Raw genomic sequence first — 23,409 nt, forward strand, 5'->3', positions numbered from 1 at the left:
TGTGTATTTGTGACAACACAAGGTACTGATGAGGAGCAGTGTTCTCTATGATGAGCAGGAAGTGGGCAGACCACCTGGCAGCCTTCCCTGGCCAACTTCTAACTAGGCCTCACTGCTCCCAGGTCTGCCCTCTCTAGCTGTGGTCTATCCTTGTGATGAAAATAGGCCTGCAGTGCTGACACCAATTCTGACCTGTGGGGTTTTCCTACACATCAAGCAATCCTGTGACACCACCTGGAGATAGTGTCAGTTCCCACAGGTTAAGGGCTCAGGCCCACAAGACTTCCTCACTTCAGATGCCAGTTACAAGTCCAAGTTGTTACTTGTCCTTCTGACTGATGTGCTATATAAAGCAGAGATTCCCACAATCCCCTTCTCAGGTTTAGTTAATTTGCTAGAGCATGTCACAGAACTCAGAAGACAATTTCCTTACTGTCTACCAGTTCATTATAAAACAATATCATAAAGGATACAAATGAACAGCCAAATGGAGGAGATGCATAGAGCAAGGTATGTGCAAAGGGGTGCAGAGCTTCCATGCCCTGTCTGAGCACCCTGCTCTTCCAGCACCTCCATGTGTTCGCCACCCCAGAAGCTCTCCAAACCCCAACTATTGGGATGTTCCAGAGGGTTCATCACATAGGCATCATCAGTGATTAACTTAATTTCTAGCCCCTGTCCACTCTAGAGAATGGGCGGTAAGGTTGAAAACTCTAAGCTTCTAATCATGGCCTGGTCTTTCTGGTGACTAAACCCCATCCAGGAGTCCACCCAGACTGGCTTCATTAGAACAAAAGACACTGGTATCACCCAGAAAGTTAAAAGGGATTTAGTATCCTATGCCAGGAAAAACTGGAGTCAGAGACCAAATAGAAGAACAAAAGATACTGCTAATGCTCTTACCACTTAGGAAATTACAAGAGTTTTAGGTGCCCTATGCTGGGAACTGGAGTCAAGACTAAGTACTAGAAGAAAAGATCCTCCCAGCACCCCTATTTTCCAGGATTTTAGGAGTCCTGCCCAGTTACTAGTGAGCACCAGCTCCCTCTTGGCTCTTGCAGAGATCCACTGAGACAAGCCACCCACTCTTGGAGTTCCCCGTGCCCCTTCCCAGACCAGCGTCTAGGCCTTCCTTCCCCAAGGTAGTGCTTCTTGGGACATGAGGTGCTTGGAAGCATCCGTGTGATGCATGCTACCTTTTCCTCAACAGTATACATGACAATGGGAAAAAGGCCGGGCTGTATAAAGAAAACCTGCTATTGCGAGGATGCACCATCAGAAACACGGAAGCTGTTGTTGGCATGGTCATCTATGCAGGTAGGCGTGGCTGTGGTACAGGTAGTCTGTGACAATGCTGGCTTGCCGCCTCTGCTGTACGTTGTTGAATGTTGCTCCTTGTTCTTTCTTTTTTTTCCTGATTATAAAAGCAGCATGTATCCATTGTAAAAATTTAGAAAACCAGAAAAAGAGAAGCAAAATTTCTACTAGTATCTTAACCAAAGTGTTCTCTCAGCATTTTAGCTTATTTATTTCCATTGTTTCTCCATGGTGGTTACATATTTAAGATGAATTTTATACCCTGCTTTTTCGACTGAGCCTAGCCTGTAAGTATGATTGGATGGCAGCACTGTACTTCAGTTCACCAGTCAGGGAGCTCCACACTTCACTGTTGGGCATTGATTTACCATGCCCCTCATGCTCCCCTGCAGGACATGAAACCAAGGCTCTGCTGAACAACAGCGGGCCGCGCTACAAGCGCAGCCAACTTGAGAGGCAGATGAACTGCGACGTGCTCTGGTGTGTCCTCCTCCTCGTTTGTATGTCTCTGTTTTCTGCGGTCGGTAAGTCTCCTTCATGGGTCATGAATAAGAGGGCACTGCTGGACAGCCTCCAGGGAGCCTGGTGGGCTACTGACGACTCATTCTGATCCAGAACTCTAAAGTTAAAACACACATTTGTCATCCACTTAGACTGAAGGGCCATTTGTATCAACATGGGTCATGTTAGAGATGCCTAGATGAAAGATCTTGATAAAATGATACTATTTTTCAAACTTGCAGCTTCTTGGATGGAAGAATGGTTTAATCACACCAGTAGTAATGATTCTGGTAGAAGAAGCAGTAGTAACCTGGTGATAAACTGAGAATAATATATCAGGAGATGCACAAATGCTACTAATGAGAACTCCATGAGAAGAGGGAAAAAAAAAGTATTTGGGTGCTAAGAAGGTGTTAGCAGTTAGATTGCACACAGGCTGTGGTACTCTCCAGCCTTCGATGGCCTTCAGACCTGGCATGCTGCCTTTACCTCTGGGTAAATGGTCTTCACCACATCCCCTGCCCCCATCATGAAGCAGACAGGTGTGACATGGTCGTGGAGCTCAGTGGTAAAAGACATAGGTGTATGGGACATGAAAGGGATTTCTGTTATCAGATGGGTGTGTGACCCACTTAATGAAATATGTGCATTGCCTTTGGCTTCTGGGAGTCTATGACATGTGCATTTTGAATATGTAGCAAAGGTTAGTAATGGGAAGCATCCAGGGCCAAATGGCAAGACTGATGTTTTCTGAGGCACATGTTGGGAAAATCTTCTTGGGGATTTCCCATTGATAGCTTCCAGCGCATATCCAGTTTCTGCCTTATGACCATTTGCTTTTCAGTACCAGCAATAGGAAATGCCTGATATGAGGAAGAGTCTAAGAACCAGTGCTTCCCAGCAGTCTGCTTGTTGGTGCCACCAGTACTGGTCATGTGTTTTTGCTGTCTTACATGGCAAGGCAGACTAATGAGGCCAAATGTGCCTGTGTCAAGTCTTGAAGTTTTGCTTTCATTTGCAGTAGCAATGTTTTATTTTAACATTTAGATGTATGATGTTTCTTTTTGAACATTGCTATAGGACATGGACTGTGGGTATGGCGGTATCAAGAGAAGAAATCATTATTTGATGTCCCTGAGTCTGATGGCAGCTCTTTATCCCCAGTCACAGCTGCAGTTTACTCATTTTTGACAATGATAATAGTTCTGCAGGTAACAGTACTAAGTACCATATGATAATTGCTTTATTTATCTGGTAAGAATTTAAAGTCATCTTACTCTGCTGATAATTTCCTTATAAATTTTGCATCTGGGAGGACCACAAATATACCTGCCTAATGTATTACATCTTACTTACTTTTCCACCTAATTTTTCTATGGGGTCTTTTTGGGTGCTTTTCAAGTTAACTTTCTCCTTTGCTATTCCTAAAATTCTTAAGCTTTGGGGGGTTGGTTTTTTGATCATTGTGTTTTATTTTTCCATTCAATTACTTCTTAAAAACCCAAAATTATTATTTTGGAATAATTTTAAGAGTTATAGACAAGTTACAAACAAGAGTACAGAGAGTTTCCATATGTCCCCTTACCCAGAGTCCCCTAATGTGAACATATTATATTACCATGGTGCATTGTCTAAAACAAGAAACTAACTTTGGTACTTTGCCATGAACTAAATCTTAGGCATCATATTCTACTAGTCTTTGTACTAATGTGCTTTTATCTGTTCCAGGATTCAATTCAGGATATCACATTGCATTTTGCAGCATTGGTTTTTATTATCATTATTACTGTTACCATTAGTATTATTAGTTCACATGCCTCGTGAGCAGCTCCTCGTCACTAATTAAGAGTCTATGCCCAAAAGGCCTGTTTAAGAGTGGGGAAGGGACAGTGAGTATCATCCTAGGAACGCAAAGTGAACAGAGGTCATTTGCTTAGCCTTTGCCTACGAGAGGAGCTCTGCTGTCTTTTATCACATGTGCTTCATAGAATGGAAACAGACTTATTTAACTTCCCAAATTAGTCTTTTAGTCTGGTTAGTTCAATACTGTTACTCAAAAAAATGTCTTTTAAACATTGATTTCATGAAGATTATTTTTAAATTGTCAAAGTGTAACTGTGAATATTCTCCTCAAAGCCTTCTTCCCTTTGCTCTATATCGTACAAGATCACAGAAATTGTCCCTCAACACAACCAGCCTCTGGAAAGACTGTCTCTTCTGAACTGTGGGGTTGTGTCCATGGGATGGGCAGCTCCTTGTTGCCAGGAGCCCTGGGAGAGCCTGGGGGCCAATTGCCACTGTGGTGCAAGGTGACTTTGCTTATAAGGACTCTGACTGTGCCTTGTGTTTTTTTTCTCTCTTTCTCTTCTTTCCTTTCATAGCTTCTCTCAAGCACAACTTAGTAATATGAAAATGCTTTCTTCTATCCAAGCCATGGTTACCATTCTTCCAGACATGATAGTGGATTTCTGCTCTGCAGTGACACCATAGGCTGTCCTAGTTTAAACTCTTTGCCAATCCTAATACTTTTTCATTACTGACTCTAAACCAACCTGGTTAAGCCCTTAAAGGTACAGTATAGTCCCTACTTACTTGTGGTTGTAGTCATTTGTCATTTGAATAGATTGGACTAGTTCTCATCTCCTTGTTCCTCACAGTTGTTCCTGTACGCCTTATGTCTTCTAGGTTTTGATCCCAATTTCCTTATATGTTTCCATTGAAATTGTTAAAGTATGCCAAGTCTACTTCATTAATCAGGATATAGAGTTGTACGATGAAGAAACGGACTCGCAGCTGCAGTGTCGAGCTCTCAACATCACCGAAGACTTAGGGCAGATACAGTATATCTTCTCAGATAAAACTGGCACTTTAACTGAGAATAAGATGGTTTTCCGAAGATGCACTGTGTCTGGCATAGAATATTCCCATGATGCAAATGGTGAGTCTCGAGGTAGGAACTCCTAGTCTGGGCTGGACAGGGAGCTGCTGTAGAAAAGCTGCATGCACATGTGCCTGTGTGCACATACATGCACACATGAACATGCACGCGCGCGCACACACACACACACACACACACACACACACAATAAGCTTCAGGGATTGCTGATTTTTGAGAGACTAAAACATAGGCTGTTAGAGCAACCAGGAGACTGAAGCTTAGCAGCATTTATAGAAGCAAATAATGAATTCCATTTACTGACAGTGCCCTACTCACTGCAGTATCTTAGTGTGGTGGGCATCTGCTTAAACACTCATTTTTTGTCAGACAAGAGAACCAAGAAGGGCATTCTTGAGGAACTCACTAGTGAGGTATGTGGTCTCTTTGCCATGCCAAGAATGAAGAGATGTTTTTGTTGTCACCCATCGATCTTCTTGTTATTAACTAAAAATTCTCAGAAGGGCATTGGGCAATTCATGCTGTATTCTTCCCCTTAGAAAATGATGTTCATGGAAGCTGAAGAGAAATGTTACTCCTGTTTGAAGTTTACAGGATGTTACTCTTCCCACTTCTCCTTTCCTTATCCTTTGCTGCCTCTGTCCTCCCTGATCCCATAGAGAAGCTATCCACTTCATAAGTGGAGGGTGTGACTAGAACCAGCCACCCACCCGAGTCGGGAAGGGGCACCACAATAAGGGTCCCTGTGCCACAGTAGTGTTTGTGGAGCTATGGCGCCTCTGAGAGGCACCATCAACTCTGCAACCAGGACTCCCTTTCCTTCCTATAACAGCATCTGAGAACATGAAAGAAGTCTTGCCACAGGAACAGAAGCAAATATAGTATAGGAGTCAGCACGTGGTCATCATTAGGAAACTTATTTATTGAGGGGATATGGTAGGAAAGATCTCAAGGAAGCATGGGATTTTTGTGAGTTTCATAAAACAATTATGATACCCACTAAGGCCCTTTATGTAAAATTAATCATATTAAACAGAAGACATAGGAACTTATACACTATGTTTAACTTTATTTGCCACCCAAAGTAAATGGTCAGTGACTGTGCCCACCTGTCCCTTTTCACTCTACCCTTCTGTAACTCCTCAGCCTAGTGCAGAAGAGCTCATTTGCCTGAAGGCAGAGTTCAGCCTAGTTGTAAAGGAACCAGAGACCCGGGTCTGAAGTCAAGTCAGAAGCAGCCTTTGAAGGCTGGACCTGAGGCTCTATGGGCAGAATCCCAACTAAGATTACAGAAAAATTTTGATAGTTGTTAGATGCTTGTTATAAAACTAAAGGTTGCATTGCCTCTGGAAGATACAGGAAAACATTTCTGGTGAAGACTAAAACAACCAGGCCTCTCCGTTGCATGTTTGAAAGAAATGCTATGATCAGTCATTGACATGCTCCTGGGGCCAAGAGCATCTTCAGCTGTTACTTTATGTGGTCTGACCTCACAGATCTCATTAGTAAAATGAATTCAGATGACTTTGGCTTTGTATGATGAGCCCAGTTCACGTATATCTGAACCAGCCATGGAGACTCTTGCTATGGCCCTCTGACCTTCTGTCCTGGTGACACAGTGTGCCTAGAATAAAGCATCACCTGCTCCTTGCCTTTATCTTCCCCAGGAACACTGAAGGCATTGCTCAGGCCACTGTTGGTCAGAAATTGCTGCATCACTGTAGACCACAGTCATATCAACAGTGGTCTGAAGGATGGCTACATTTAGGCTAACATCTGACTACTACTGCAGGAGCCTGGCATAGGCAGCTATATCCTTTGAGAGGTTGACACCAAGTTCCTAATGCACAAGCCTAGAAGCTTGACAGCACTGTGTCCAGGCTTTGTTCTTCCTTGATGTTCATTCACCACCAAACTGTGACTTATATTAGCAGGAGCAGGTGGGATGTGCAGGAGGAGATTTGCTTCTGGGGTGAGGAGCTCCCTCAGTGGGATCCTGGTGTTGGCAATTACTGAGTTTTGTGACCATAATTGACTTACCTTTCCTTATCTCTGTTTTTCTCATCCCTAAAGAAAAGTCTTAACTAAAGAAAGATATTAAATATAAGGCCACAGGCATTGGAGGGCTCCTCTTTGTCCCTTATGCAGGCCACATTGTGTTAAGATATTTTGTGCTCACACCCAGCACTGGACTTACCCTCGAAGTTCTTAGCAATTGCTTGTTTTGAATGAGTAATCCTCATGAATAGCCTCCTTGCTCACCTATGATGAAATAAGCTGAACTAAAACTGGGCAAAGCCAGAAAAATGTGTTCAGAGCCATTCATTAGCAAGAAACAGAGCAGATGTACTTCATGTGATTCACCAAGTGGCTGGCCACATGGCCACAAGGATTTTTGCTGGGCAATGCCCCACTAAGCATTCAAGTGTAACAGTGCAGTCAAGATCATCTAAAATGGATCTTTGCCGGTGGGTCTATACCCTGGTGACATTTGTCCACTCTATGCAATCTCACAAGGACTGTTAGCCTCCCTATTGGGTAGAGCTTCATCCTTACAAGGTGAATGCAGGTAATACCCACCCCCTACCTGACCCTGGACAAGGAGAGCCCGTGGGAAAGCACCATCAATACAGACTGAAAACTATTATTTTTGTGTGATTGCAGGGCAGATGTTCAACTTGTGATCTGTCCTAACAGCCCTAGTGAGTCAGGTGGCCCCATGACCCTGGGATAAGGGCAAAGCCTGGAGCCTGGCTACACTGTGGGAGAGGCCTTCATTGCCCTGCCTTCGTCCCCACTGTCTGCTGCCCAAATCACATTCATCACACCTAGGGTCCACCTGAATAGAGGGGCTGTATGTGTATCTGTCTCTGTCCATACCTTACTTGTTTGTGGAGCTCAATGGCCACTGTGCCAAAATGCACAGGATCTTTGCTTTGGCATCACATTGACCTGGGTGTCCTCTCCACCCTCCTGAATCCTGTGTACTTAGCAAGGTCCTTAAGTTTTCTGAGACTCAGTCTTCTCATCTGTGCAGCGGGGTGGAGAATATCAACCTCATGAGGTTGACTGTAGGTGCACATAAAGCCTCCATCTCTCAGTGGAAACTTTTATTAAATGTGGCCTTGCCTTTGGGAAAGTGAGGGTGGTGAGTGCTCTGAATCAGTTTCATTTTCCTAGCCTCCCCATGATGTGTCACCCTGTGTGCCTTTCCCTACAGCCCAGCGTCTGGCCAGGTACCAGGAGGCAGACTCAGAGGAGGAAGAGGCAGTGCCCAGAGGGGGCTCGCTGCCTCAGCGCAGCAGCATTGGGAGCCATCAGAGCATTCGCATCATGCACAGGAGCCAGAGCACCAAGTCACATCGGCGCACAGGCAGCCGGGCCGAGGCCAAGTGGGCCAGCATGCTGTCCAAGCACACAGCTTTCAGCAGCCCTATGGTGAGTCCCACTCAGAGGACAGCAGCTACCCATGCTGGGACAACACCACCTTTCCTTGCCCTGTCATTTCCCTCCATTCATCAGAAGTATCTGTATGTAATAATACAAATGAGCTGTTGCTGGGGGGTTAGCTCTGTTCAGTTAACAGAACTTGTGTGGCCAACACTTTCTTCACCCTACATTGCTGGATCTTTTCTAAAACACTGACATGGCCCCTTTGTCATGGCCTCTAAGGCCGGGGAATTGTTGGTGAACTACTCAGATCAGTGATGGAGAGGAAGTCGGTCCTACCAAATGAAATGAATAAAACATCAGAGCAAGATGACAACTGTGAAAAAGAAGACAGATGGGAAGAAAAAGGTTTTAAGTAGATGAGCCCGAATCCAATAAACTTCTTTCTCCATTCCCTTGCCCCAACATTTATGGACCATTCTCATCAGGCAGGGAAATTTCCAGAAGTGAATGAGTGATAGCCTTTAAAAGATCCTTTCACTTCTAAAATGTTTTAAGAACAGAGAGGAAGAATCCATTTTGATCACTCTGTGTTGGCCTCATTCTTCTGTGCCCTTTGAAACCTATATAGGCTGCCATTTAAATGGTGGTTGCTGATTGGTGGTTTTATACAGGGCACTTGGGAGTCGGGCTCTACCACCTGGCAGGAGGAGCACTGTGTTGAAAACAAGCTTTTCTGACATCGATGTAACAATATGGGTCCAAGGGTATTTGAAATATTCAAACTTTCTGACCTAGGAATTTAGTGATTCAGCCAAAAATTTCTGTGCATAGAAGTTTATCAATGAAAAAAATATGTATTCAGTGATAAAAGAATGGCCAAATGAATTATAGTATGTCTATTTCTAAGTTGTTAAAAGTTGTATTTTCAAATGATTCTTAAAAGCTTGGAAAAGATCAGACTGCAGTTAGCCCTTGACCAACACAGGTTTGAACTGTGCTGGTCCACTTACATGCAAAATTTAAAAAAAAAGAAATATAGTGCAGTACTGTAATTGTATTTTCCTTATGATTTTCATATTTTATTTTTGCTAACTTTATTGTAAGAATACAGTATATAATACATATAAAATTCAAAATATGGTGTTAGTCCATTGTTCATGTTATCAGTATGGCTTCTGGTCAGTAGTAGGCTAATTTTGGGAGTGTCAGAAGTTATACATGGACTTTTCGATTGCATGGGGGGGTCAGCACCCCAACCCCCTGCATTGTTCAGGGGTCAACTGTGTATAACGTTTTGGGGAACATGAAACTGCCAATTTATGTATATTTTTTTTATTGAGGTATAATTGACATATAATGTGTAAATTTAAGGTGGGAAATGCAAATCAAAACCATAAGATATCATTTCACACCTGTTAGAATGGTTATCATCAAAAAGACCAGAGATAAGAAGTGTCAGCAAGGATATAGGGAAAAGGGAACCCTCATTCATGCACTATTGGTGAGAATGTAAACTGGTGCAGCCACTAGGGAACACAGTATGGAGTTTCCTTAAAAGCTTATAAATAGAATTACTGTATGATCCAGCAATCCCGCTTCTGGGTTTATATCAAAAGAAAATGTATAAAATATTTTATTATATATATAAGGTAAGTGTCTAGAAAAAAGACTGGAAGGAAACAGAAGCACGTGTTTCAAAAAGTGTGTATGTGAGGTGGTGCGATGCAGATTTGTTCCATTTTCCCTTCTCTTTTTCAAATTTTTCTGAGTCAGATATGCTATAATAATCTATATTCTTAGCTGTATTATTTTTTAATGACAACATATATATGTTCTATATAAGAATATATACATTTCATTTCACATATAATGGATATTATATTCTTACACAATTTAAAATTATGCGTAAGTCATCACTATAAAATGGCATATGTAGATGAGTCAGATGAAGGGGCCTTTACAACTTAGAATAAAATCAAGGTGCCTTAAATAGTCAAGCACCAGGATGCTTGGCAGGTCACTGGGTCATACTCACCCCTAAGCCTCCATTTTCTTGCAGGAGAAAGACATTACACCTGACCCAAAGCTGTTTGAGAAGGTGAGTGAATGTGACAGGTGTTTGGCCATCGCAAGGCACCAGGAATACCCACTGGCCCACCTCTCACCAGAGCTCTCTGATGTGTTTGACTTTTTCATCGCACTCACCATCTGCAACACAGTAGTAGTCACATCCCCGGATCAACCACGACAAAAGGCAAGTTCTAGAGTCTCCCTGTGAAGCTGATACCTTTGACCTTCAGCATGGCCCCACTGTTGTCAGTCTACCCTTTCCAACAGGACTATTTACACTACCTCTCTCAGGTTTAAGGGGATATATCAGGGGGTTTTATATGGGACAAGCCAGCTCACTGGTTCTGTGGTGCCATTCCTAGGCTACCAGAGGCAGGTGAGGGGTTTGGGTCCAAGTAAGAGAGGACAACTTCCTCCCATGATGGGTGGGGCACATAACAGCCTGGCCTGGAGTGAGGCTGCCCTACACTACCTACACAGAATTTCAGGGCTCCAAATTCTCAGAGAAGAGTGCACAAGACAGGCTTGGGCCCCAGACAAATCACCTGGACTTGAATCCTGACTTTATCACTCAGCTGAGTGCCTTTGGATAAGCCTTCCCCTCCTGTGCCTTATGTGACATGAGGCCAGTGGTGAGGGTTAGGGAAAGGGCTCAGAGTAGGGCTTGGCACACAATAAATGTATTTGATGTTAACAAAGGCTTTTAACATCATCTTTCAAGGAGAAGTGGTCAAGAATCGATGGGAAGTTACTTAAGATGGTGGAAACATAGCAGTAATCCAAGTTGGTTTTTGTTTGGGTTAATAATAAGATTCTTAAAGTTTCATGTGCAAAAAGATCCTCTCTAACCCAGGTGCTTCTGAGAAAGTCCTCCAAGTGGGCTGGATGTATGCTTGTATAGGGTGCACCTAAGGATGGATGTGCATAATGCAGCAAGGCAACTTTAAATGGGTAAAAATAAGAGTGTTCTAGGGCTAGATGCATGCCATAGACCTGCCTCTCAATCCCCTACCCTCCCAGACCCCTTTCCCTCCTCCTGGGTTAGCCCTTTTACCAGGTTCCACTGATGGCACCATTGGTGTGTGATGTGACCTGAACAAGAGGTCTCTGCTCTTTCTTGGCAGCAGCCTATCTGGCAGTAATGCAGCACCCCCTGTGCCCTTGCTTCTGCGACACTGGCCTGCAAAAGCCCCAGTGGGCCTGGTAGATCCAGAGCGGACAAGATCCCACCACTCAGAGACCACAGGGTTGCACCATCTGCCTTAGTCAGGAGGTGTTTTCTGCTGCAGCTCACCTCTTAGCTGCCTCAGCATCCCTCATCTGGCCTTTGGGTTCTTCCACCACCTAGTATTCAGCCCCTCTGGCATGCATCCCTGCATTCTAGTAGAACCTGTCTGACAAACTCAGGCATTGTTGCAACTACTGAATCACTGAGAAAGACCCCAGCATAACCTGAGGCATGTGATGATGGTGACATAAGCAGTGCATTCCATATTGGGAGGAGAATATTTAATCACCCACCCTCAGACTGCAAATGAACGGGTCTCTGGATGTGTTCCTCTTCTCACATATTAATGAGTACTAAATCTTCAGGGTATTTGGAGCCGGCCGGAGCTCCAGTGTGGCTGTTTGAATCTCCCCCTTGGATATGTAGCACATTTAAAGTTATTATAGGAACAAAGAAGAAGCACCTTTATCAAAGTTGGTCCTATGGGCCCTGCTTGACCACACACCTGACTTTTCTTGAGGCTATTGTATAATATACAACTTTGGACACACAGGCAAAAATTATGAAAATTTAAGGCTAACTATAACTCAGTGTTTTGATTGTTATAACATTTGCTCTAAATCCATTTTCTAGCAGAAAGTTAAAATAGGTATATTATGCCAGCATTAGTGAACAATACTCCTTTAAATAAAATATTGCTGTTGCTCCATCATTGAGCTTTTTGGAGCTCTAGCAAATGTGTATAACTGTTATTTTGTTGTTTTCATTTCTTGTTAGAAGCTATATAATTTATTGTGACTTAAAAAAAGTGAGCTAAATGATTTCAATCCTGAATTTGTCCATGCATTTAGCTGTTTAGAAAAGTTCTTTTGGGTTTGGGAATGTTATTTAAATTTTATATAGACATAATTCAAAGGACTGTATAAACTGGTCTTCTGTTAAATGTTTTTTGCAAGTGGGGAAAAAAAAGGCTGGGTTTTGTGCCAGGCAATGACAGGCATGCTCTTCTGAGCCTTTTCTGCAAAGCAGTGGGATGTTGCAGTGTGGAGACAGCCAGCAGAAAGGATAATCTGAAAGCCTGCAGGCACCATTGGCCTGAGTCCCCTGAGTCAGTTCAGGGCCTCCATGTAGCTACCCTGGTGATCACATTCTAAAAGAATATATATTGCGAATCTTTGCTTAAGTGAAGTGTAAGAGGCCAAAGGATGATCTCAAGGAAGATCAATGCTGGCTCTGGTTGCAGTTTTTAGTGCATGCCCCAAAATCTGGGAAATGGGAATTCTATGCTCCGAGCCCCCACTGGGGAAGTGGTAGTTGGGGTGAGGTCTCTAGACACACCTTCCCTGTCTTCTGTTTCTCTTGCAGGTGAGGGTGAGGTTGGAGGTGAAGTCCCCGGTGAAGACGATAGAAGACTTCCTACGAAGGTTCTCACCCAGCCGCCTGACCTCCGGTTGCAGCAGCATCGGGAGCCTGGCCACCAACAAGACCACCCACAAGTCAGGGTCAAACTTTCTGTCCACCCTGTCCAATGACAGCACACTGCTCAGGCTGGAGGAGAGGCTGGGCCAGCCAGCCCCAGCCATTGCCAGCAATGGCTACAGCAGTGGGGCTGCCAGCTGGGCCCCAGAGCACACTGCCCAGGAGCAGGGGGTGGAGCTGGAGCAGGAGCAGGAGCTGCGCTATGAGGCAGAGAGCCCCGACGAGGCAGCCCTTGTGTATGCTGCACGGGCCTACAACTGCACGCTGGTGGACAGGCTGCATGACCAGGTATCAGTGGAATTGCCCCACCTGGGCAGGCTCACCTTCGAGCTCCTACACACGCTGGGCTTCGACTCCATTCGCAAGAGGATGTCAGTGGTGATCCGGCACCCACTCACCGATGAGATCAATGTCTATACTAAAGGAGCTGACTCAGTGGTCATGGACCTCTTACTGCCTTGCTCCTCAGGTATCCAGCTCCTCTCCACTGGGCGGCACCTCCAGTCCCTTTCCATGAGTAAAGTGATTTTCATTAAGCCTTTTCTAAAGCGGTGCCTATCAGAGATTACCTTTCTGGATCACCCTTTCCCTCCTCTGAGGTATTTGGACTAGAATGCACTGGGGGTGGAGGATGGAGGGCTTCAGTGCCTAAATTCACCTCAGAACAGTGGGGTTGGGGGTTACTTGAGGTGAGGCCTAGCATCGTTTTAAATCTGGCCAATGGAGGTCAAGAACTTTTAGACTAGAAGTTCCGGAAGGTTCGTTCCTACTCTGTGATTGCCTGGACCAGGGTGACTGTGAAGCCAGGTCATAGTTTGTAGCCAATTTGTGGAGCTGCCTCAGGTCACAGGCTGCTGGCCTCTCACTCACTGTCATCTGTCCCAACTTCAGGCAGAGCAGCTCTATCTTGGTCTCTTTTGAATACTAGAGTTCCATATAACTTCTGTGTTGAAAAAGAGAAATCTAAATCACTGGTGTCGACAGTTAGAACTTTATCCAGCAGAAGGGCTTGTTTGCATCTCCTTCTAGACACATGCTTCTGGGCCTTGGGAGGGGGGTGGCCAAGGTCCCCATCAGTAAACCTGGTCACCCTTCCCTCTGTACTTGGAGGATGAAGGAGTACATATCTAGGTGAGAGAGACTGGGTGGAGGTGAGGGTGCTGCTGGCAGATAGAAGGGTATCTGCTGTGGCTTTGCTGCCTGACCTCCACAGTCTCCTTATCTATTGTATTCTGGAAACAGCTCTAGGTACAACCTGCTGTGAAACCTTGTACACTGGATAGAGCTAGGGAATAATTTACTTCCCGTGGTCCTCTCACTGTAATCTCAGTGCCTCAGAACTGGACTCCTGGCTCTCTAGGCCAGCACCACTCTGTTGTGGGAAAGTGTACTAAGGAATCTCTACAGACAGGAAATCCTTTTCCCACGGGAATACCTCTCAGTTTGCAAACGTGGCTCTGAAAACAGTTTGGATAGCTTTTCATGGGGATAACCTACCAGAGGGCAAGATTTGCCTTTCCACCTCAGGGATTCTGTGCTAGTGTAGACACAGGCTGATTTTGCATTCCCAGAGCCGCCTTCATTCTGCCATTCAGTAGCCTTTTTGTTTTCTTGATGGTTTCCTTCACTGTGCAAAACTTTTTTATTTTGATGTAGTCCTAATAGTTTTTATGCTTTTGTTTTTCTTGCATCAGGAGACATGTCTAGAAAAATGTTGTTACAGCCAGTGTCAGATTACTGCCTGTATTCTCTTCCAGGATTTTCATAGTTTCAGGTCTCACATTTAGATCTTTAATCCATTTTGAGTTTATTTTTGTGTATGGTGCCAGAATAGTTCAATTTCATTCTTTTACATGTAGCTGTCCAGTTTTTCCACCATTTATTGAAAAAAAAATACTGAAAAAAACGCAAACACATGGAGGCTAAACAACAGGATGCTAAGCAACAAAAGAAATCAGAAAGTACATGGAAATAAATGAAAATGAAAATACAATTGTCTGAAACCTATGGGGTACAGTAAAAGTGGTTCTAAGAGGAAAATAAATAGCAATACAGGTTTACCTCAAGAAACAACAAAAAGCTCAAACAATCTAACCTTACTACACCTAAAGGAACTAGAAAAAGAAGAACAAAGACCAAGAGAAGTAGAAAGAAGAAAATAATAAATATCAGAGACTAAAAAAAAAAAAAAAATCATTGACCAAGAACTGGTTCTTTGAAAAAGCTAAACAAAATTGCTAAACCTTTAGCCAGGCTCATCAAGAAAAAAGAGAAAGGACCAAACAAGAAAGAAGTTACAACTGACACCACAGAAATACAAAAGATTATGAGAATACTACTAAAAATTATATGCCAACAAATTGGAAAACCTGGAAGAAGTTGATAAATTCCTAGCAAAGTACAGCCTTCTAAAACAATCAGGAAGAAATAAAAATCCGAGCAGACCAATTAATTGTAATGAAATTGAATTGATCATAAAAAAAAAAACTACCAAAAAATAAAAATCCAGGACCAAATGGATTCATAGGTGAATTCTGCCTAACATTTAAGGAAGTGTTAATACCTAAATCTCTTCAACCTACTCTAAAAAAGAGAAGAGGAAGGAAAGCTTCCAAATACATTCTTTCAGCCTTCTTCATTCTGAAATTTGATTTTGCATCCACACAAAAGAAAAACAGATATAGCAATTATCTGAGATTTAATTCTACTGTAAAAAAAAAAAAAAAAATCTTTGTCCTTTTCATTAAAGACAGTTTAATGGACTGCTGTATTTAAGAATTAACCACATACAATGGGTCATGTATAAGGTAAAAGGCCTGGAGTAGCACTAAGAAATGGGTAGGAGAGGGTGGTAGGTGGGGCCCACCATAGAGAAAAGGGATCCTGTTGAGCTGTGCAAGTACAGTAGTTGCCACACTTGTACTTTGCTGGCAGGTCACTTTTAAATGAGTACATAGTCTTAAATTTCTAGACAAAGCACAAACAAACAACTCCTACCACTCATAATCAACTTCAAGGTCAGGGGCGTGTGGGGAGACTAAGAGCAGGCTGGGAAGCCTCGTATCCCTCTTCACCTGATCCTTCAGCCCCTGTGTAGCTTTGCTGTTGCACTCACCTCCTCTGCTACTGTCCATCTACTGCAGGTCTCTGGGAGGAAATTACTATCCATATCTAGGTAACTATAGGTGAAAAGAAGCAAAGCCTTCCATCTGTTGCACCATGGATGAGACAAGTAAAAGAGTGACATTGCTATAGTGACACATTGTCCAAACCATGACATTGAAAGGGGCAGATTAAAAATAGACAATTTGTGTAGCTCTCCACCTTACTCAAGGAATTTCCAAGCAGTGTGTGGTTCAGATATGTTTGGAAGATCTACATGTAGACATCCAGCAACTTAAGATTCAGGATGTTCTGAGACTCCATTGCTTTCCCAAGAGAGGAGCTATAGGATGGCTCTGGGGTTACCTTGAAGTTATCCACTGGTAACACCCCGGCATTATGTATAAATCATTCAACTTTTACTTTGTGGGTGGATGGAGTGTGGAGAGCATACTTGAGGAGCACTTACCTGTGCTGAGGAAGTAGAGCATTGTGTTCAAGCTGCTGTACCTGTGCACTGGTGATAAAGTAAGGTGGGCACACAAGTATTATCCTCTGGATTACTTCAGATCTTTAAGATCTTTCTTCAAAGAGATATAACACTTCTACAAAAAAAGGCAAGAGGAGGCTACGATGATGGTTGATGTGACTGTGTTAGAGGGAGTGTGTCATATTCTCAGGACATGATCAAATCTTAGAAGTTGTGGGGGATCAGGTAGAAAGCAGGGACTGTATCCTACTCTAGTACCTACAGACCTCTGTTCAAATCCCAGGTCTACATTTATGGGCTGGAAGGAGTGACCCTGGAGGAGTCACTTTCTTTGCTTTAGTTTCCCATCTGCACAAAGGAAATCAGGATACTGACCTCATAGGAAGCCCCTGTCCAAACCCCTAGCACAGTGTCTGGTGTTATATAAGCATAAAGTATAAGCTAGCTCCCTTTCCCTTCTCTCTGGTTCCTTCCCCTTATGATTCACTTGCTTGAATCCAGCTGCTACTTGCTTGGTCCAGCTGCTACTTTGTGTGGTGTTTAAGACACAAACCCCCAGATTGCCCCACCTTCTCCAAGAGTGAGGATGGAGAGTAGCCCAGCACATAGCATGGGAATCACCCATTGCTGCTATTCAATAAATCAATAAATGCATGAATAAACAAGGGAGGAAATTCACTTTATTTTGCCATCTTACTGAGATGACTCTTTATAAGAGAAACAAATTTGTCAAAAGCATTAAGAAAATGAAAAAATAAAGAAATAGAAGTATCACTAAGCATTTTAAAAGCACATGTTAAAATCATGAGTAGGAGTGGAAATTTTCCTCTGAGCGCCTCTTCACAGGGTCCTGAGCATTGCCAGCAGTGCACTGGTGGGGACCTTGCTGCAGTGTCCATGTGCACTACTTGGCCAGAGCTGGGGTAGGGCTCTTCTCAGTCCTATTGCATCTTGAGTGCAGTGACATGGGAGTCTTCTTTACTGACAGGAGCTGTTACTGTCTGACACTGTGCTTGCCCCCCACTCCTTACCTCCAGCACCCAGATGTGGCTGCAGAGACCTTCTTCCTGTGCCCCTCAGGCCACCACCTCCCTCCAGGAGGTGCTGGGTAGCATTGGTTCCACCTCTGGCCATGATGTTGCTCCATTACCAAACTGGCTGTTTTGCAGTGCAACACAGAATTCTTCCTACTACCATAGATATAAAAGCCACAGGGGGTCTGGGTTGCCTGTAAAGTATCAGAAAGAAGAGTCAGATACTGCATGAATATCACTGAAAATGCAATGTGAACATTACAATGCCTGCAGTCTGAGATCAGTGCAGGAGAGCCAGGCTTACCACATAAGTCTGGGGGTCCACGGGTATACTTTCTAGGACAGCACCAAATCCACTCTTCCTAGGTGCCCCCAGCTCTTTGGTGCTTGTCTGCTTTGGGTTTGAGTTCTTTCTACCATCCTGGCCCCTCCATCAGAATGCAGATGTATCGCAGCATTCACAAAGAGCCAATTCCTACAGACCCTGACATTGGTTCTCAGTGACTGTCCAGCTACTGGTGTAGTGGGAATCTGTAAGGGAGAAATCATGTAAGAATCAGGAGCAAGGTCTTACCTCAAGTGGCAGAGGAGATGTATGTCTTCAAGTCTAGAGGAGGGAGGGAATGAGGCAGGGCAGTCCCCGCTTCTCTGCAGGGCTGGCTGGGCTCTTCCCAGGCCCTGCTGTGGGTGTTCCCATACAGAAACAGCTCAGTGTGGCCACCTGTGTGATTTCACACTCATCCAGGGCACCCAGAATGCCAAGCTGCCTGGCCTGCCTCTTTTCCATTGATTCTGTTTTGACAAGTGTTTGGGCACAGCCCCTGCATACTGCTCCTTTGCCTTCTTCCCCTCTCCTCTCTGGAGAACTGAAGTTCTTTATGATTATTATTTTAATTCCAAAGCCCCTTAGACAGATGCCTCTGGTCAAGGAACAGCCAGCATCTGGAATAATGTTGTTATCATGTTCTAAAAATGCTATCATGATATCAGGAGTAAATGGTAGTCACAATTAAGATGTCATTTTTTGAGTGTCTTTTTTCCAGGAAATTTAAATTCCTAAAGCAAAGTCATCTAGGGCAGGATTTTCCCTCTCTCTCTCTCTCTTTTTTTATTCATTATTGCTCCCTTTAAGGAGCCTTTTTAGACATTTTTTAAATTACTCCCCCATGACATTTTAATGCCACAGATAGGCTATATATATATATATATATATATATATATATATATATATACTGTATATATATCTGTGCTTTATGCTATACCTAAATATGTTTTAAATATATAATTAAAATTATGTCTGGGCTTTCTAAATTTTTTTTTAACATTTATTCATTTTTGAGAGACAGAGCACAAGCGGGAGAGGGGCAGAGAGAGAGGGAGACACAGAATCGGAAGCAAGTCCAGGCTGAGCTGTCAGCACAGAGCCCAGCGCAGGGCTCAAACTCACAAACTGTGAGATCATGACCCGAGCCGAAGTTGGGCGCTGAACCGACTGAGCCACCCAGGCACCCCATGTCTGGGCTTTTTTTGCCCCACAACCAGTGTTTTAGACCCATGGGGGCGCTATCTTTATGGAGAACACATGTCTAAGAGGTGAAAGTGTTTCTGCCAGGTCCAGTTTGTCCAGGGCCTGACTCAGATAGTAGACAGCCTTCCCCAAACCAGGAGCCTCACCACTGATAAATGGAGTTGCCAGATTTAGCACACAAAATATATTGAATGCCCAGTTAATTTAAGTTTCAGATAAACAACATAATATTTTTAGTAAAAGTATGTATTTTTTTAAGTTTATTTTGAAAGAGAGAATATGTGCACACAGTGGGGGAAGGAGCAGAGAAAGAGGGAGAGAGAGAATTCTGAGCCCCATGCAGGGTTCAATCTCACGAACCACTGTGAGATCATGACCTGAGCCAAGATCAAGAATTGGACTTTTAACTGACTGAGCCACTTGGATGCCCCAGTAAAAGTATGTCTTATGTGCTATTTATGCATCTTATATTCTATCTGGTAGTACTACTGGCATTTTGGGGGTAGAAACTGCACTTTCTGCTAAAGTACAATTTTTTGCAAACTGGAAGAATATGTACCTTCATTTATGTGTACCTCCTGGACCAAAGGGATACCAGATCACTAATAAAGTTTTGTTTATATGAGCTCATTTCAACAAAGGTCATTAGTAACAGTCAAAAATATGATGTGGTTCTTTTTAAAATAACAAAGCAGCTTTTACCTTAAATTTTATGTGAAAAGTGTATACTATTTACAAGTGAAGAAATAGACATGGGATGAATCTAGTGGTACCGAGGTTTCACAGGAGATTGTTGGAGTAAATCATGGGGTAGGATGCTCTTGTGACATTCCTGCTTAGTGAATTGCAACAAAATGCAATTCCAAATGCAGACAGCTAGAACACTGCATAAAGGTGAAGACAACTTCTTTCTCACTGGCCCTGAAACACAGTCATAATATACTTTTATCATGCACAAACTAAAGTGCTTTATGATTTCCCACTCATAATTGGTGACCCAAGAAAATGTTAAGAGTTACAAAAGTGTGTGTCACCTTGTCATGGATGCCACAAGTTGGGTGAGGCTCAAAGTCAGCACTTCCGTAGTTCAGTAATAAGCAATAAGTATGCTCAGCTGTGTCTACAGGAAACAGAAAAGGGTGGATGTTTGGAGAGGTCTCACATGTAGACAGCTAGTTTCTTAGCTTTTTCTTTTTAACTGTGGTAAAAAACAAACCCCACATAACATAAAATTTACCATCTTAATAAGTATACAGTTCACTAGTGTAAAATAGGTTCACATTGCTCTGCATCCTTTGAACAACCCCTTTGTCTCCTCTATGCTCCTTTCTGTGTCTGTGAACGTGACTACTTTCAGACCTTAAAAATGTGGCCATTTTCATGGGAGGCTTGCCTGGAAGCTGGGTGAGAAGAGCTTCCAGGCTAGAACATCTAGAGTGGTGCTGACCTCTCCTCTGTGTCAGCTATATGTGTAGAGCTGTTTCAACACCGTGCAAAGCTACCTGAGGTTTATGGAGTGGTCCAGGGCAGTCTGCTGGACTCTGTTCTTACTCATCCATGTTTCTGCTTCTATTCCAACCTAGATGACGCCAGAGGAAGGCATCAAAAGAAAATCCGAAGCAAGACTCAGAATTACCTCAACCTGTACGCAGTGGAAGGTCTGCGCACTTTGTGCATTGCCAAAAGGGTGAGTGGGTGCCCCCTCCACAAGTGCACGTGCTGACCACTGCCCCAACAGTGCTCAGCACCTGCATTGGATTCATCAGTGTGTCTCATGTAGGTTCTGAGTGAAGAAGAGTATGCCTGTTGGTTGCAAAGTCATTTAGAAGCAGAATCCTCCCTGGACAATCGTGAAGAGCTTCTCTTCCAGTCTGCCATTCGCCTGGAAACAAATTTGCATCTGTTGGGTAATTATGCACATGAATATGCGTTGCACTGAGCAGTATGAAATTTGCAGAGACAGTTCTGGATGGTGAGGTGACATGGCTCCAGTCTTTGGAAGCTCTTCACATGCTGGCCTTGATTAAGGAATTGCCTGGCCTGATGCTAGCATGGCTCCCAGGACCAACCATCCTTGATTGAACATTCACACCATGTCCCGTTTCTTGATGTTCCATGTACTGTCCCACTAGACACCCAGTGACAACACCTGACTTGCCTTCCCTTAAACACTGCTTTCTCACAGAAATAGAGATGAGGAACAAGGCTTCTCAACAATTGATGCTTATTGAGTCTTCCTCCTACCCCTAAGACAAAAAGAAACTGTTGGACTCCAGAAATGGCTGCACTTTATGTCTTATGAATGTTTCATGGATTCAATTTGGTTGAAAAAGAAAATGAGCTCATTTTTTACTAAAATGTGCTCATATTTGCTACTGTGTTCATATTAGTATTTATAAGAGTATTTATTTTAATATTTAAAATATTTAATATTAAATTTGTATTAAATTAGCTGAGTCTTTGTATACATGCTCTCTGTGACTGCACCATTTGTAATCATGCTGTATATACACACACTACATCCTGTGGTGCTAGTAGTCAGATGGTATACCTGGGGCATGGAGAAACTGGAGTTCATCTCTTCATTCAATACAGAGAGGCTGTAATTCATTTGCCCTTGTTCCCTGGACAAAGGAATTGGGCTACCTACATATCTATATATACATACCTAATATAATATTTAATTAATCTTAATATATTTAATAGCATAACATACATACTTTATATAATATTCTTTTTCTGCCTGTGGTATCCTATAAGAGGGCATGCACTGCACAAAAAAGGCCCAAGATCCAGAGGCCCAGAGACATCATGAGCAGTATCCCTGGGAGTGATTAAATGAAAACACTTGGAAACAGTTTTTTCTAGTCTGCCAGGTTTTGATTTACTGAGCTAGGACTGTTCACATCTACAACATGCTTCTCCAAAAGAGATGAGACCCTTTGGCAAGGCAGGGGATCCTGCTTGTCCTCTTGGCCTGAGGACAGGTGTGCCTGTCTAAGTTCTCTGACCCTTCACTGTGGGACACTCTCCCTGGAGAGCTCTGACTCTTGAGTGGAGTAAAATTTGCCTCCCCAGTTTCTTCTTCCAGTGGACACTTGTCCTACCCTCTGGAGCAACACAGATAAAATCTCTTCCCCTTCCAAGAAGGTAAGACCTTAACTATTTGAGGACTTGGCTGTGAGCCCCTAGTCTGTCCCTTCACCTATACTATTTCACTCCTACCTTTCCTTTTTTCAGAGGCTAGGAGCCTTGGCTTGGTTGTTCAATCCTGGCTTTGTCATTTACTGGCCATGAGAGCCTGGGCATGTGACTCTGTCTTTTGACATCCCAGTTTCCTTCTGCTGGGTGATAATTCTCTGGGGTGAACAGAAGGGCTGCAGTGGACCACTGAGTGAGAAACAGGCACAGGATCCAGTACTTAGCCGCATGTGGTGATGTGTCTTTAAGTTATTGAATGCTTTTTGTAGGTCAATTATACCTTGACTCCACCCTCCTCGCATCTGCCAACTCATCTGTTTTAGGAAGAGAAAAGGAAGTGGTGTCTATCTTAATCATTTCAGGCTGCCATAACAAAATAACACAGACTGGACAGCTCAAATAACAGACATTGCTTTCTCATAGTTATGGAGACTGAAGTCCCATATCAAAGTACTGGCCATTTTGGTTCCTTAAAGGGCTGTCTTGCTGGTTTCCAGATGACTGTCCTCCTTCTGTATCCGTAAATGGTAGAGAGAGATCATCTCTCCTGTGTCCCTTATTATAAGTGCACTAACCCCATTCATGAGTGTTCCACTCTGATGACCTAATCACCTCCCTAAGGCACCACCTCCTAATGCCATCACCCTGAGGGTTAGGGCTTCAACCTATGAATTTTGGGAGTAGTGGTACACATTCAGCCCATAGCAGCTTCTTATCACAGGGATGAGTATGGCATAAAAGAGAAAGGTAGGGCTGATGAGGGGCCCTCAGTCAACGTTGTACTTTAAGAGGGGAGATAGAGACAATCTCATTATGTTGGCAACAGGAACAAAACTGAGGCTGACCTGGAGAGCATCTTTTGGCACTGAGTAGATTTGTTCCAATATACAGAGGCCTACCTAGGGAAAGCCACCGCTTATTACTTACATTTATGGGGACAGTACCTTCTGGATAACGTTGCTTTCAAGAAATAATGGCTTGTGTGGTCTGTGTAGACAGATAATGGTAAGCATTGCTGAGAGCAAATATTGTGGATGTCATTCACCAGAAATTTTACATGGAATGGATAATTTTTAAAGCTTTTTCATCCTTCAGAATATGGTCATTATAAACATTTCCCACAAGATTTGTTTCCACGTTATCTATTAAGTTAAAAATTAGCTGCATGTT

At 43.3% G+C, this 23,409-nt stretch overlaps 1 protein-coding gene across 2 annotated transcripts in view; it reads left to right on the plus strand.

The window, feature by feature from the left end:
• ATP10A (ATPase phospholipid transporting 10A (putative)) overlaps positions 1-23,409 on the plus strand; it is a 191,310-nt gene that overhangs the window by 151,018 nt on the left and 16,883 nt on the right. For both annotated transcript variants that reach the window (XM_049613943.1, XM_049613944.1), the window contains exons 4-12: positions 1,211-1,317; positions 1,710-1,841; positions 2,899-3,029; positions 4,504-4,756; positions 7,935-8,152; positions 10,167-10,361; positions 12,771-13,353; positions 20,622-20,725; positions 20,819-20,945. In XM_049613943.1, coding sequence (XP_049469900.1) covers positions 1,211-1,317; positions 1,710-1,841; positions 2,899-3,029; positions 4,504-4,756; positions 7,935-8,152; positions 10,167-10,361; positions 12,771-13,353; positions 20,622-20,725; positions 20,819-20,945 — 1,850 coding nt within the window. The remainder of the gene's footprint in view (positions 1-1,210; positions 1,318-1,709; positions 1,842-2,898; positions 3,030-4,503; positions 4,757-7,934; positions 8,153-10,166; positions 10,362-12,770; positions 13,354-20,621; positions 20,726-20,818; positions 20,946-23,409) is intronic.

This window comes from Panthera uncia (assembly GCF_023721935.1).
Source record: "Panthera uncia isolate 11264 chromosome B3 unlocalized genomic scaffold, Puncia_PCG_1.0 HiC_scaffold_1, whole genome shotgun sequence".
In the NCBI taxonomy this organism is placed as follows: Eukaryota; Metazoa; Chordata; class Mammalia; order Carnivora; family Felidae; genus Panthera; species Panthera uncia.